This window comes from Dermacentor variabilis, chromosome 2 (assembly GCF_050947875.1).
Source record: "Dermacentor variabilis isolate Ectoservices chromosome 2, ASM5094787v1, whole genome shotgun sequence".
NCBI classification, from domain to species: domain Eukaryota; kingdom Metazoa; phylum Arthropoda; class Arachnida; order Ixodida; family Ixodidae; genus Dermacentor; species Dermacentor variabilis.
The window spans coordinates 83,724,534-83,741,009 of NC_134569.1; the positions used below are offsets into that span (position 1 = coordinate 83,724,534).

At 42.6% G+C, this 16,476-nt stretch overlaps 2 protein-coding genes across 6 annotated transcripts in view; one reads left to right on the forward strand and one right to left on the reverse strand.

Annotated features, from left to right (window-relative positions):
• Nucleotides 1-3,482: 3,482 nt before the first annotated feature.
• Nucleotides 3,483-15,069, reverse strand: Pngl (N-glycanase Pngl). Of its 5 annotated transcripts, none has more exons than XM_075681124.1 (4): nt 14,903-15,067; nt 13,270-14,382; nt 8,641-8,836; nt 3,483-3,922 (listed from the first exon to the last, which is right to left on the reverse strand). In XM_075681124.1, exons 2-4 carry the CDS (start codon nt 14,368-14,370, stop codon nt 3,753-3,755), a joined length of 1,467 nt encoding a protein of 488 aa, XP_075537239.1. In that variant the 5' UTR covers nt 14,371-14,382; nt 14,903-15,067; the 3' UTR covers nt 3,483-3,752. The 5 variants fall into 5 exon arrangements, with proteins under 5 accessions (XP_075537239.1, XP_075537242.1, XP_075537241.1 ...); XM_075681127.1 differs by having other exon boundaries at nt 14,899-15,067; XM_075681126.1 differs by having other exon boundaries at nt 14,866-15,067.
• Nucleotides 15,070-15,230: 161 nt separating this feature from the next.
• The window catches only part of Arpc2 (Actin-related protein 2/3 complex, subunit 2), a 41,848-nt gene continuing 40,602 nt past the window's right edge, over nt 15,231-16,476 (forward strand). Inside the window, exon 1 of the mRNA XM_075681129.1 lies at nt 15,231-15,379. Coding sequence (XP_075537244.1) covers nt 15,306-15,379 — 74 coding nt within the window. The 5' untranslated portion in view covers nt 15,231-15,305. The remainder of the gene's footprint in view (nt 15,380-16,476) is intronic.

A 16,476-nucleotide genomic window follows, 5' to 3' on the forward strand; every position in this document is an offset into this window, starting at 1 on the left:
GTCCTGCCCATGTCCATTTCTTTTTCTTGATTTCAACTAAGATGTCATTAACTCGCGTTTGTTCTCTCACCCAATCTGCTCTTTTCTTATCCCTTAACGTTACACCCATCATTCTTTTTTCCATAGCTCGTTGCGTTGTCCTTAATTTAAGTAGAACCCTTTTCGTAAACCTCCACGTTTCTGCCCTGTATGTGAGTACTGACAAGACAAAGCTGTTATACACTTTTCTCTTGAGGGATAATAGCAACCTGCTGTTCACGATCTGAGAACGCCTGCCAAACGCACCCCAGCCCATTTTTATTCTTCTGATTATTTCAGTCTCATGATCCGGATCCGCAGTCACTACCTGTCCTAAGTAGATGTACTCCCTTACTACTTCCAGTGCATCGCTACCTATCGTAAACTGCTGTTCTCTTCCGAGAGTGTTAAACATTACTTTAATTTCCTGCAGATTAATTTTTAGACCCACCCTTCTGCTTTGACTCTCCAGGTCAGTGAGCGTGCATTGCAGTTGGTCCCCTGAGTTACTAAGCAAGGCAATATCATCAGCGAATTGCAAGTTACTAAGGTATTCTCCATTAACTCGTATCCCCAATTCTTCCCAATCTACGTCTCTGAATACCTCCTGTAAACACGCTGTGAATAGCATTGGGGAGATCGTATCTCCCTGTCTGACGCCTTTCTTTATTGGGATTTTGTTGCTTTCTTTATGGAGGACTACGGTGGCTGTGGAGTCGCTATATATGTCTTTCATTATTTTTACATACGGCTCGTCTACACCCCGACTCCGTAATGCCTCCATGACTGCTGAGGTTTCGACTGAATCAAACGCTTTCTCGTAATCAATGAAAGCTATATATAAGGGTTGGTTACATTCCGCACATTTCTCTATCACATGATTAATAGTGTGAATATGGTCTATTGTTGAGTAGCCTGTACGGAATCCTGCCTGGTCCTTTGGTTAACGGAAGTCTAAGGTGTTCCTGATTCTATTTGCAATTATCTTAGTAAATACTTTGTAGGCAACGGACAGTAAGCTGATCGGTCTATAATTTTTCAAGTCTTTGGCTTCCCCTTTCTTATGGATTAGGATTATGTTAGCGTTCTTCTAAGATTCTGGTACGCTCGAAGTCATGAGGCATTGCGTATACAGGGTGGCCAGTTTCTCTAGAACAATCTGCCCACCATCCTTCAACAAATCTGCTCTTACCTGATCTTCCCCAGCTGCCTTCCCCCTTTGCATAGCTCCCAAGGCTTTCTTTACTTCTTCCGGCGTTACTTGTGGGATTTCGAATTTCTCTAGACTATTCTCTCGTCCATTATCGTCGTGGGTGCCAGTGGTACTGTATAAATCTCTATAGAACTCCTCAGCCACTTGAATGATCTCATCCATATTAGTAATGATATTGCAGGCTTTGTCTCTTAACGCATACATCTGATTCTTGCCTATTCCTAGTTTCTTCACTGCTTTTAGGCTTCCTCCATTCCTGAGAGCATGGTCAATTTTATCCATATTATGCTTCCTTATGTCAGCTGTCTTCCGCTTGCTGATTAACTTGGAAATTTCTGCCAGGTCTATTCTATCTGTAGGATTAGAGGCTTTCATACATTGGCGTTTCTTGATCAGATCTTTCGTCTCCTGCGATAGCTTACTGGCATCCTGTCTAACGGAGTTACCACCGACTTCTATTGCACATTCCTTAGTGATGCCCATAAGATTGTCGTTCATATCTTCAACAATAAGGTCCTCTTCCCAAGTTAAGGCTGAATACCTGTTCTGTAGCTTGATCCAGAATTTCTTTACTTTCCCTCTTACCGCTAACTCATTGATCGGCTTCTTTTGTACCAGTTTCTTCCGTTCCCTCCTCAAGACTAGGCTAATTCGAGTTCTTACCATGCTATGGTCACTGCAGCGCACCTTGCCGAGCACGTCCACATCTTTTATGATGCCAGGGTTAGCGCAGAGTATGAAGTCTATTTCATTTGTAGTCTCGCCATTCGGGCTCCTCCACGTCCACTTTCGGCTATCCCGTTTGCGGAAGAAGGTATTCATTATCCTCATATTATTCTGTTCTGCAAACTCTACTACTAACTCTCCCCTGCTATTCCTAGAGCCTATGCCATATTCCCCCACTGACTTGTCTCCAGCCTGCTTCTTGTCTACCCTGGCATTGAAGTCGCCCATCAGTATAGTGTATTTTGTTTTGACTTTGCCCATCGCCGATTCCACGTCTTCATAGAAGCTTTAGACTTCCTGGTCATCATGACTGGATGTAGGGGCGTAGACCTGTACGACCTTCAATTTGTACCTCTTATTAAGTTTCACAACCAGACCTGCCACCCTCTCGTTAACGCTATAGAATTCATGTATGTTACCAGCTATATCCTTATTAATCAGGAATCTGACTCCTAGTTCTTGTCTCTCCGCTAAGCCCCGGTAGCACAGGACGTGCCCGCTTTTCAGCACTGTATATGATTCTTTCGTCCTCCTTAGCTTCACTCAGCCCTATTATATCCCATCTACTGCCCTCTAATTCCTTCAATAGCACTGATAGACTCGCCTCACTAGATAACGTTCTAGCATTAAACATTGCCAGGTTCAGATTCCAACGGCGGCCTGTCCGGAACCAAGGATTCTTAGCACCCTCTGCTGCGTCGCAGATCTGACCGCCGGCGCGGTCAGTTGCTCCGCAGCTGCTGGGAACTGAGGGCCAGGGTTTGCTTGTTGTGTTCATATAGGAGGTTGTGGCCAAGTACTGCACCAGGGTGGCCAATCCTGCTCAGGGAGTGCATTACCAGTTCTGGTCACCGGGATCAGGCCACACTCCAGGCCTGTTTATGCAATTTTATCAACACGCGGATTTTTTTTAATTCGGTGGAAAATTGCGCGGCACCGGGATTCGAACCAAGGTCCTGTTGCATGCAAGGCGGATGTTCTACCTCTACGCCACCGCTGCACCGACATATATATATACATGAGCATGTGTGAGTGTGCACGTGCTATAATAGTTGCCACCTTATGAGGGCCCCCTCCTCACTGAACGGAGACACTTTAAGCACTGAACATCTCGATTCATAGGTGGTGTGCCTGAGATAACTGAACAGAATGCCCTGGAATGTAACAGCTCAAGCTGTAAAGTGCTGAAAACAATGTTTGTGAGCATTCTGGAAATCCATGAACCGAATTTATCTATATCCTAAGGAGGGGTATGAAAAAAGTTAAGCTTTGTTACTCTATAATAATAGTATTCCACTAAATACATCCTTCCTTTTGTGTTTGAGCAAAAGTATTATCAATATGCATTCCTTGTGTCAATACACCTGCTAATGTAGCTGCAGATCTTACAATAAACTATAATGTAGCTTTGTTGATAGTTCTGCACAAAACAAGGGAGATAATTAAAATTCTTGTGTCAGCTGAGCGGTGCTTTTTTTTTTATCACTCCCCATACTTAAGCAGCTGGAGGAACAGTGAAGAGAGCTTCAAGGATTAAAAATTTTTATTTGTGCTGCAATTTTCTCGTACTGCTATAAAATGCTTGTTTAATGACATGACTTGATGCAGTGCAAATGCATTACATATTCCATTCATGATGTTCAACTAATAGAGGTTGTGCTCATAGTGCAAAATCCTAAGTGCAACAAACATATGATTTTGATTCACCCCATTAAGCACATTTGGATTCCTAATTTGAACACCTCTTAGCTCCTGAGGCGTTATTCATATATGCTTTGGAAATATCTTTGTCTCTTCAGTCTGAAAGTGTTACAGCCATCTCTAAACTGTAGTGTTGGTTGTCTAATGATTCCCTGCACAATTGAGCATGTTGCCAGGCATTGGTTCCTTGGCCACCAGTGACTACTGCTTTCAAACACACAAACTTTGCTTTCTTCAGCGACGTCACAGAATGTACTCCATTGGCTGAAAAGAACAAGATACGGATCAGTCAAAATGGTGAATAAAATTGATGTAAGGTCTTTACTGCCTAGGAGTATAAAAACAGCTGCACATTGGTGCTTCACCTAATCTCCTTTATATACCTCTGTGTCTGCTACATAGGCGCAGAGATTTCATCACCTTTCAGATGCCCCTGATGTAGTGCAGGGCCCCTATAGAAGAACTATACAAGGAGATAGGCAATGGGAGCCCTCACTGCAACTGTCACAAAACAAGTGCACTAGCAGATGACAAAGTTTGTGGGCACTCCTGTATACTGTATTTTCTCATGTAGGACACACAACCCCCATTTTTGAGGTCAATTTTTTTTTTATGTTCTGCCAAAGATTTGATTTTGAATGCATGGCTTTCGATGTCAGTTTACATGGTCACCAAATGTTTTAAAGTTGCTGGAATATCTAAAACCATGGATGGCACCAAGGCTGACCATATCTGAGAGAGTGCCGATGAGGTAAGGGTACTAGTAAACTCCAGTGACGACTGGAGCAACATAAAGAGCGAGTGTGTCGAAGAGTGAAGCAGACTTATGTGCTGAATCTTAATTATATGCATGTTTAGGATGTAACCACTGTTTGTATTATTCAGCACATCGTTAACCACACTGTTAATCACACTGTTCACAGTTTTAGCATATAGTCGTAAGCCCAACTTGTATAAGAGCTGCACCTCACCAATTCTTTTCTTTAAAGTGCAGGTATACAAGCAAACGCAGTATTAGCTGATGTGAAGAGAATTGGCAGGCCACTGCTGCCAAAGATGTTGCTCAATAGGTTATATTTCAAATTCCACCACTGCTCTTCTTTAGCTTCTGTACTTTCTGCCAGAAGTGAGTTCAAGTTGTAAAGATCAGTGGCAGCCCTGTATTGTTGCACACCCTGCCGTGGCACTAACCAGCTCAACCATGCAGTGGCACTATTCCTGTTTACTAGACAACCTAGCAGGCACAGATATATACAGAGAATACAGTGGCTTGACAGTCCAAAAATAAAATGCTGTGCAACACGTGTGATGCCGCTCTTTTTCATTTTTGGGGCTTTGAGGTACAAATCATACGTAGAATGTTGAAACAGCATTACTGGTCCGTATCATGCTATCAAGACATTTTTTTCAGCTGAACTACAGACTCAACTAGACTGCGGTTAGCTTAGTGAAAATATGTTTGTTCATATTGTGCAGTGAGGTTTGCCTTGTGTATAGTGTCACTTGATGAAAATGTTGTATCTTTTACCTCAAGTAGCCAACAAGGTAGGCAAGCCATCAAGCAAAGCTCTCCAGGAGCCACATTTTATAACAATCCATTTCGTTTTCTCATACTTCTTTTCCCATCATTTGCCACACCGCTGCTGATGAAATGCAATGGTGACAATAATACTGAATGTTTATTGATGCATAATGTGAATAAGTAACCACAGCCAAATCACATGGCATCAAAAGCCAGAGCTAACTAAGCAGACATTTCTGTGCTGAGAGCCAATAAATAGCACAGGCCTGCACATAAAATCCATTGACAGTGCAGCAGTGTGGAGTGGTCGTTCCCAGTGACAACCTAGCCAAAGAACAACAAGTGAAGGGATGAAAAGAATTGGCAGATTCGCCCAAGGAGTGACGCACAGAAAACGACAGCAAGGTTTAGTGTTCTGCTCGAGCTCCTAGAAGCTGTGTTCTAGCAATATGCGGGGGCAACATGCTGGCACGACACAGCACACTTCTATGCAGCAGCAGCATATCACAACGCTGCCACGATACGGAATGCTGGCAGTGGCATTACAGGCACCACACCTTGATGGTGCTCAAGATGAGACGGACGGAAAACCATCAGCATTTGTAAGCACCCAATGGAACAATTGGAAATGTTTAGCTTAACGTTTGCTGTCTGTTCGACTCAGGCCAGTGCATGCACCACAATGTCGTAGTCACACAGCTAATCAGCAGCAATGCCAGTGTGCGTGCTGACACCAGCAGCGAAAGGCAGAACACAGCCCTGTTTTTCATGCGGAGCTGAATGAGTGAAGTGTGATGATGGTTTTGGCTAGGCCGTCTTTGCAGCCAAATGTGCTGTGTTGCTTGCATCTCTGGACAACTTCTAAACCTCTGCACACGTGTGGTATGTGTAATATTGATACCTTCATAGAACAGCAGTAACAATAGCGCTGCCAAAAATGCACCTTCGAGTATCCTTTAATTGCTATGACAATAAAAAGAAAAGATACATTAATACGGAACCTTGCGGTAAGGCCACAGGATTGTTTTGTACACTTTCACTGTGTTGCGAGTTGGCCACATGTGTACAGGGAGGGGTTTACTCCTTTATGCGTACAGGCGGCAACCACTTGGGTTTTCTTGGTGTTTTCGAGGGGTCAGAAGGTCCACGTGGTGTCAGGTGATGAGTCACTATGGAGGCACGGTGCGGATGCGGAGAATGGATTCGAAGAATGCTTGAGTTCGGATTCTGCCAACAGTCGTAATTGTTCTACACAGACAAACCTCAAGTGGGATCGCTGTACATGGCGCCGTGTCACCGGTTCCCGATTCCTTCCCTAGCCAGATATGCAACCAAGGCTTAGAATGGCCTAGCAATTTCGACCATATGTTACATTCACAGGGCGGGGGTCCGCTCTCCTACATGTCCAGGCTGCAACCAATTGGACTTTCTTTACATTTTTAAATGCTGAGATAAGCCTGTGTCGACACACAGCACATGCCATAGAAGTACGGTACGCATGTGAAGATCGCATTCGGAGAACCTCATCTTCTAAACACCGAGTTCAGGTGCTGCCGACAGTCATAATCTTTCTCCATGCAGACAAACCTTCAGTGGGACTACGATACACGGTATTGTGGCACTGGCTTTGAAGTCCTTTGCTGGCCATAAATGCCGCCGAAGTTTGAGATGGCCTGGCATTAAGTTGTGCGTGCCTAGTGCATTTCACTGAGACTGCACCGACTATGTGAAAATAGGAAAGGGAAACATAGTTGCAGAAAGAAAGAAAACAGTTGTGTTTTCCAATACAGTTACTTTTAAGAGTAAGCCCATCTCTTTGTGTTGTGGCCTACCAAACGTTTAACTCTCACTGGCTATTGCATTTGTGGGACAGGCCAATGGCCCTACTGCTTTTTTTAAATGTCTGTTTGAGCTATATTAATCCAGACAATATCCTGTACCTCAGTCTGGGCTGAAATCAGGATATATAATAGATCAATGAGGTTTTGTAAAATGTACGTTAGAGGGAGTCTGGGCTGCAATCAGATTTGCTGATGGATCAGTGAGGCACTATACAGTAGTCTGGGCTCTAACAGTCATCGAGACAATCAAAAAGTGGGACACTGCTTGCTCTATCATTCAATATAATTCGTTTGCATTACCTGCAATGCATTTACATGTAAAAGTTTAGCCATCTGGTCTGCATTGCTTCTTGTCTGCATTTGATTATCGCTGCCAATCATCACATGAGACTTCACATTCCAACGAAGAATGAAGAAGCAAGAAGAATCGAGACCAAAACGTTACTCTTGCTAAATTCAATGAGCACGTCTCTCTCTTTTTACTACTTCATGCCTCAAACTTTTTTTTTTTTTAATAAGCCACACCACTGCTCAGTTTCCTGGGTTTTGTTTGTTTGTTGTTGTTTTTGTTTTCAAAATGTACTATTTCAAAGTCTAGACTGATAATTACGGGACCATCAGAGACTTAGATTCCACAAGTATTAGTATGCACAAACTACACCTGCACGCAAATACTATATTTACCTCTGAAATAACATTTGTCTCAGGATTTTCAGGAAATAGACTATGAAAAAAGATAAGATGCGACTTATCTAGGCAAGTTGGACCCCAGCAGGTGAGAAATTGGGGCAATGGAAACCATGTAATAATTATGGCACGACAATGTGGTTTTTCAATTTCTATATGTGAATCTGCAGTGCTTGCATGTCTCTCTGAATATCACCACCTGAATTTCTCTTACTTCGAGCTCAGCATGGACCCAGACACAAGCACTGTTGCATTCAATATAGAGGCTACATAAGAATCCAGACTTCAGATGGACAGTAATGCACATATTGTTGGTGCAATGCTGCGAATGTGTGCTATAGCTAGTGCAGTACGTGGCTATAGCTAGTGCAGTATCAGTTGCTGCACACATTCGCAGCATTGCCCCAACAATATGTGCAGCAACTCACACTGCACTTGCTATAGCCATTTTCCAGTTTGCACAAAGCAATACTTACCTAATTTTTCTTTAAGAAGCCATAGGCTCACTAACAATGAGTGATGAATATCAGATGTCTCAGCCACTACAAAATACACTGAAGATTAGCTCAAATATTTGAACGAAAAAACCAGTCAAAAACACAAAGGACAAGAGGAGAGGTTCACACCAAGACAAGAGGAGAAGAGGACAAGAGGAGAGGTTTCGTTCAAGTATGTACCAACTGGCCCAGATTTCAACCCTTCTGCTAGCTCAAATAATCAGAATGCAATGAACTGTGCTTCGTAAAACAATGGTGAGTTATCAAACAAACTATGGACGCCATCTAGAAGGAAATTCACGCAAGACTCATTTACAGTAAGAGACCTGACCTTGGAAAGCTTTCATGTCGGCTTATGAAATGAATGCCTTGCACGCACCTTATCATTAAACTGTCAGCAGTGTCCAGGCAAAACAACAAACTGGTAATACTTACAGCCCTCAATGGGAATGTTTTCCTCATCTGTGGACACTGACCAGTTGACTGATCCATTCTCATATGTAGTTCCCACACATGTCAAGTCTAGCCTTTCCACTGTCCTTCCAGGCAAGAGCTCAAGCCTCCAAGACAGCGACCCTTCTGGAGAGCCCTCCTGTCTTGCCAAGTAGCTCATCTTCCAGTCTTGTTCTACCTTGCAAACAGCACAACATCACTTGTCAAAAGAGAAACCTCCAGCACAGAAATATTTGTTTAATTGTGGGGTTTTACGTACCAAAAACTATATGATTATGAGGCATGCCACAGTGGAGGACTCCGAATTAATTTTTGATGCTCTTTAACGAGCACCCAAAGGACACTGGCATTTTTGCACTTTGCCCCCATCAAAATGAGGCAACCGTGGCCAGTATACGATTCCACGCCCTCAGGCTTGGATGCGCAACACCAAAGTCACTACACCACCACAACGGGTACGACAGAAACAAACTTCTTGTTTCTTATTACCAAAGGAAGCTTGCCCGAAGGTCACAACAGTTAGAAACAGCTTCCCATGTGCTGCTACATGCAGTGAGGATTACAACACAAGAGACCTCTAGCAGAAAAATAGAATCTTCAGTATGGTGATGTGATGCAAGTTCGTTCTTTGCTAATTTTTTAATAATATTAGTACTCACAAATAAAATTAAGTTGTTCTAGCAAGCTTTCATTTTGACTGCATGCGTTAAATTTAAACATGATCATTCAGGTAGTCAAAATAAATGCAATAAAAACCATTTGTCAGGAAACAGTCCCAAAACCACAGCAATTAGATTGTCACATCCGAGGCATTTCTTTTCGAACAATCAACTGAAGAATATTTCCAGATTTCAAATTCGCAGGGACTTGTGTGAACTGGTCACTATCTTAGATTCAAAAGTTTCAATACATCTGCAGTACAAGCTTTTAACTGGTTTGTCTTATTCTGCATACAAAAGAGCATCCATAGACACCTCAGGCCATTCTTCACTCCTATTCTTACCGAACCACCACTCTACCACAGGAGCTGCCCCTGAAACTGTGGCCACTGCTGGCAGCTTACATAAAGCACGTTAATTCAATCAAGTGACCTAATCACCACAACTTAAGAGCCAGCTTGATTCAAAAGAGAAAACTTCCATTACAAGTCAATGAATAATAAAAGTTTTTTTTTTCCTTCTGCCTAATCAAGCTGCTGCTATGCGCCACCACCGCTCGCTACATTATTTTCTTGCACCTCGCCCACCTAGGCACCAGCATCCCCTTGCCTATCCCAGCTGCTGCGACTCGGAAACCGAAGCAACCATTGCAATATTTGTTAACTCAAACTCGGGCAGAGCTGCAGAGCATTAGGAGACTCCAGCGACTAGAGTACCTCCAGCAACCAAGCAGTACAGTTCACTTCGTGCATAGCTGAAGAGTTCCCTTTAAGACATAACACTGCAGAAAAAGCAACTAAACCTTGAATTTGGTTCTTGAATAGCGATTCTGAAATAAGCACGCCCTGACGTGATGAGACTCATTCATGCCAGACACCAATGAATTGTTTCAATGAAGGCCTTCACCAGAAGCTATGTGTGGTAGTCACTTATCAACAGAGCAATCGAGCAAATTGCAGCACAGTTCATGGTGTGCAGAGAGCCACGAAAAGAAAAAAGCCGAGACTACCCTTGCCAAATTCGAAACAGAATGGGACCACATTACCAAAGCAGCAGCAGTGTCCCACTCAACGTCTATCCACACAGGCAGCTATGCCTGTCAATGACACAAGGAGTCATTCGACCAACAGAGGAAGGAGGCTATGTACACCACATAGCTTTATCTAGTCCCATCCAAGCACCCAGGTTGTGCCAGCCGCACAGAGACTTGGGTGAAAGTATCTGGTAAGCCGAACCTAGGCAGAGCCGCAGAGCTTTGGGAGCGCTAATAACTAAAGCAACCAGAGCACCGCAGACGCCAAGCAATACGCTCCCATGCATAGCTGAATAAGGAGTTTTCTAAAGGATATAACAACATGCATTAAACTTCCTGTCACTTTACATTGATGCAAATACCCGCTAATGCCAACGCAAAAGGCACTCAAAGCTAAGCAGCAGCACCAATACAAGGAAGCATGCTATGTCAGCAAACTGCAAACATGTAGTACTAGTAAACAATTCAACTGAAATGGATCAAAACACTCCTCCATTTTATTATAACTATTCTTACTTTATACATGAAAGAAGCCCTGGACTTTCAACAGATCACCAGTTAGGAATAACGTGATGCACTACTCAAAAGAACCCAAAAACAGCTGGACAATACACCGAGTAGAAGTCTGGAATGACAAGGAACATTGACAATAGGCATTACCATAAGTTCCCTACAAATCAACTCTGAAGTTCAATCCTCGTCTAAAAATGACCCAGCATCTCCAAGTGATAATTTGGTGGCCCATACATAGTTACCAAGAATGGCCAGCATGGAATTCTCAAGTCAGTCTACAATGAGACTCCTGAGAAGACGATTGAAGCTAGCTCCATTGGGCGCAATGTCCCGTGCTATCCCAGAAAGGCTTGAATCACGGGCTCCAGATAATTTTGAGTGCCGTGAGGACAAAAACAAAGTGGGGGACATGTTGGAAGTGAAGAGGAAGAGTATGAGACTATAATAAAAATTGAGGAACGTTTTGATCTGTCTCTGTTAATTCTTAATAATGCTCAACTTTCATTCTCACTCTGCTCTACATTAAAAATGGACAAGTCCACATTTGATTCCTGCTACAATATTTACATGTCTTGAAGTAGCAGCACATACAACAGTGCTTTCACATTCATTAGGTGCAATTTTCAGCTCTTTGCCAGCACAAAGCCCCTTTGTTACAACTGGGGCTCAGCATTTTCGGTTTAAACTGAAGGAAAAAGAATGAAAAAAAGGGATTTCATTTCTTTCCCCCAGGAATTCACTTGTTATTTAAAGGGCTCCGTGACAGCAAATTTACCAGAGAGCTCATGGAAGAATGGAAGAAGCCTGATGACATCAAGGTCATCAAGGTCACATGCTAGCCTGCCACCAAAACGTTAACTTTTTTTTACATTATTTGCATTCTTCAATGTTACAATCTTTGTTCTTTTTTTGTGCTTCTGCAACAGCTCGCAAGACTTAGTCATATGTACCTATAGATAGTCTTTTTTTTTTCTGTATAATGTTCTCGAGCTCTGTACTGACATGGTGGGAATAAAGTCCCATTTTAATTTGCGCTTAAATTTCATACGCGCTTGCTCTAATTCCCACATAGTCACTTTACCATATGGCATTGTGCTCTTGCTAGACTATTTCATTAAAAATTTGCAATTTTGTAGTATTGAAGAGCAGGATATGCAGATACGCAGCACATTTTAGCATCAACAAAGTATGGGAGCCATATATTCTAAAAAAATTTAAGAAGACTAAATTCTATACGAAAATATTATCCATAAAAAGAATGCAGGGAAAATCCTTCAGGAAGAATTTTTTTTTTTTAAATGAAGGTTTTGGTAGATATAAAAACTAAATATATGTTGAACTATACAAAAATTGAAACTCAAAATGCATAGCCACCGCTATAACCAATACCACACTAGACCATTCATGAACATAGCAAGATGGCAACTGATCTTAGAACTAAACAGCAAGAAAACAATTAAAAGAGGCAGCACTTGTGTTGCTTATGGCCTTCAGTACATTATGCTTTTCATACTGTTTAGTCTCAAGACTTTCATTTTCAATGACCTAAAGAATTTTGGGTCATTGAAACATAAGGCTTCTTTTTTAGTTTTATAGACAGCTTTTGTCATATGTGAACCATAGGTAAACATTTCATTTGCTTTGCATTATATGTGTAACATGATTGTAGCCAGATACTTGCATAGATCTGTCTCCTATGATGATGCTTTCAAAAGAAAGCGAGTTTTGTGCCAAACTTCATTATTCCTCGTTCAACGTTCCTGCTCTAAACCAACAAATGATGCTTGCTGCCTGTTATTCAACGTTGGCTAAAGACATTTAGCAAGAAGCCTCGTGCTCAATACCGAAACTCTGCAAGAAAAAGAAATGTCTGGTATATTGCCTGTAGGCAGCACTCATCAATAAAGGGTTAAGAAAGTGGATGGCAGAGCCAAACCTCAGTTGAAGCTGTCACTGCACTTAATTTATAATACATAGCATTTGCTGAAAAAACATTTTTTTACAAGGCTTTTCCAGCTACTATACAAACACACTGGAGTGATGACATGTTTCTCAAGTATCTCGCTTGTCATAGGAATTGGCTGAGAACATTATGAAGTGCACTTTCTTCAGTCAAAAAATGGTAATGTTCTCTACTCAGTAGATTTGAAGAAGAGCTTCAAGTCAAGGTCCATTTTTGAATAATGAGGCATATCAGCACCTACATGCTCTGTATGCAACACATTGTTTTAGTTTAGTTGTGCTTCTTGGATAACAGACCCCTTATTGTTAGGTGGCTCAAAATAAACATTAAATGAAGGTTGAGGCCACAGGAATCAATTACACACATGTAAGAGAAGTGTAAATTACAAATTCTCCACAGTGATTCAACTAATTTCAATGTAACTTCACTAAAGCATCTCTAACCTTCCGAAACATCCTCTCGATACTGAAGGCTCCTTTTGCCCAGCCCGAAATCTGTTTCATTTCCACACCATCCTCCCAGATAGAGTACTTGTCCATTGCTGACGAGTACTTGAAAATAATGTTTCTGCACTTGCAGCTGATTGGCTTGTATGAAAAGGGCACCCAGTTTCCAAGCTCTCCCCTCTCTTGCCGCCATGCCAAAGCCCCAGACAACCTTCCCTGCAATTCATTCTCAGTTGCTTTCCTTGCTGTCAGGAACTCTGCCAGTTCCAGCACTCTTCTCAGCACTAACTCTTCCTTGCGTTTCTGAGTGTATTGCTCTTGACATTGCCGGGTCAGTGCAAGCATTAGGTGAATGAGTTCCGTTTCTGAGTAAGTTGTGCGCCTCGCTCGAACAGCTTCAAAGTTTGACGTGTAGCGCCAAGTGACATCCTGTACTTCATCCTTGGAGAAGGCAAGAATGTAGGAGAGCTTCTTTCCCCAACCAGCCTCATAAACGAGGGGCGTGTCGCAGAGAGCTTCGCATGGGTCACAGTGAAGCCAACGCTGTTGGCTGTCAGAGTATACTTCAGTCCAAACGTGATCAGTCCAGTCGAGGACATACCGAGCATCAAAGGCCAGCGACCTGGCAAAAAATGTAAAGCAGTTGGCCCATTCTCCACAGCGCCCCCTCCGTGTTTCCAGCAGCTTAGCAGGGTGGTTAAACCGAGGAAACCTTTCGTGGGTCCCACATTTTGAACAGGCATGTAGTTCCACACGCGACGCCCCACCGGCTATTTCATCAGCAGTAGGCTCTCCAGCTCCAGCATTTGTTGTGGTGCCACCACAATGGCTGCACTTTAGTGTATCCACCCAAGCAAAGAAAGACTCCTTGAACCAATGCAACAGCTCCATTAATAAAAAGTCTCTGAACCCTGGGTCGCGAATCTCTTTAGGGGTATTGCGAGATGAGTAGTTAAGCATCGTGAGCTGTGCTCGGCGTGTAAGATCTGAAACGGGTATGCATGCCAACGCTTTCTCTTGCAGGTCACGCCTCTCGTATATTTGCACCCGTGAGAGATTTGTTTTGATCTTGGGGTACATGTCTTCGCCAACCTCCATGACGAGTGCCTCCTGAAAACAAAACATTGCGATCAGCATACGTTAACCCACAATGTACATCGTATGTGACACGTACGGTTCTGCCCACTGAACACTGACATACACGTCACCACAACTTTTCAATATCTGAGCAAAGCTTCACGTATCTGTATGAGAGCACAACTTTGAACACAAAGAAAATTAAAACCAAACCTCTGCCACTTGATCAAACCGATGATAAGCGTCCACACCAGGGAAATATTGTAAAATCGTTCACAGGCGGGTATTTTGAGCGACAATCGGGTACAACATACCAGGTAGCACTGGCGTTCCGATTGAATACGCAAGCAGCACTTTTAAATTATGCAGGCAAAAGAAAAAAAAAAACGCTGCAAGAGCAAATAAAGTTCAGTGCCTCTGAACGCAAACAGCATCCCAACTCAAATTTATATTTTTGGTTTAGCGTTGCAAATGCGCTAAGGGCGGATGTTTTATTGCGTAAAATGACGTTCGCACCTTTCGTTGAAACTGAACATTGTTATGCCATACTTGCCAGTTTTATGCAGGTAATCTTCTCAAAAAGAACTGTTGTAGCGGCTCAGCCAGTAATTGTCAGCAGCTTCTAAATCACAAACAATTTAGGTCATTCACCACTCGCTCAGACTCGCTGATCTCTCTTTCCAGAATACGCGATTACAGTTATCCCAACTTCGTATTCTGCCATTTTTTTTATGTACTCAAACCGGTAACTATTTGTGACACAATATCATATCTGTATTACAAAACAATAATTGGTGGTATATATATTATGTTTACATTTTAGTTTGCTTTTACGCAACAAACTGGAATTTATACGAGACTAGCGTAGGCTTTATCGTTACGTTCTCGCGTCCGGCCGGTGGGTTTCCGGTGTAGTTGTTCGGGGTGTTGTGTGAAGTTTATATTCGCCGGTTAAGATGATATTATTGGAAATCAACAACAGAATAATAGAAGAAACATTACGGCTCAAGTTCAAAAATGCCCAGTCAGCGTAAGTACCTTGATCTTGACTCTTCGAGCATTCAATTCACTTCTATCTGAACGCGGCAGGGCACTTCGCCGCACTTCGCCGATCGTCCATTGCTGATAAGAGTTTAAAAAAGTGCAGTGTTTTAATCATTCACATCTACCGCTTCAGTTTCAAGTAATTTTCTACGTCATGTGACAGGTGTTCGTCACTCTGTTAGTGACTAGTCACTTTTTTATTCCAATCTATAACGTTGCACCTGACAATGACAGCATGCACCTGTGCGCTTCCTGCCCTACCCACTTAGCGACGTGAATCATTTGCTTTCTTTAAATTGTGTCACGTTGTTGCGAAACGTGCTCCGATCGTTTCTCGCCGAAGTTTCGGTCATTGTTTCATTTTACCTTTGCCTGTAAGATACTTGCTCGACTGCTTCGGTCACAATTTAGCACTGAGGAAAAAGTTAAGCGCGCAGCGAAACAAAATATCTGGTATGATCGGAAGTTCGCCTGCATTCTAACGTTGTGGCGAGCACGCCAGGTTACTATGCTCAGCGACTTGTTGATCACCACCAGCACCAAGCGAAGTGCGACGCGAGAACTGTCGCACTAGGCGCGAGCGTGCTGGTTAAAGAAAAAAAGGCAGACACCTTACCGAGTGTTCAACGAGAACAGTTCAGAGTGTTGAACTGCTGTTGCAAAACACGTCGGACAGATAGCGATTTGCTTCACACCGCACGATAATGGTTCATTTCAATGGCACATTTGGAACATGATGTCCCAAAATTTATCTGCGCCCCCCCCCCCCCCATCTTGCTCAGTTTCATAAATGCATTCTTCCGTTTAATTTGTTTGATAATGCCAAAAATTAACAGTGCTGACACGGAATAATAGAATAGATGATCTTTCCGTTGAGAATATTCATCTGTTCCAAAAACAGTTTCTGATCTTGTCATCCACAGAAATTAAAGTGTGTAAAAAAAAAGTGCATTTATCTCTTTGTGCCATTGTTACATAAGTCCACTTTTACAAGGTCATAATTGTTTTTAGAATTTTCGGCGGTTGTCTGAATGTTTAGTCAACCACAAGCTCATTGAGACGCGAAGGCAGCCGCTGGTAGGT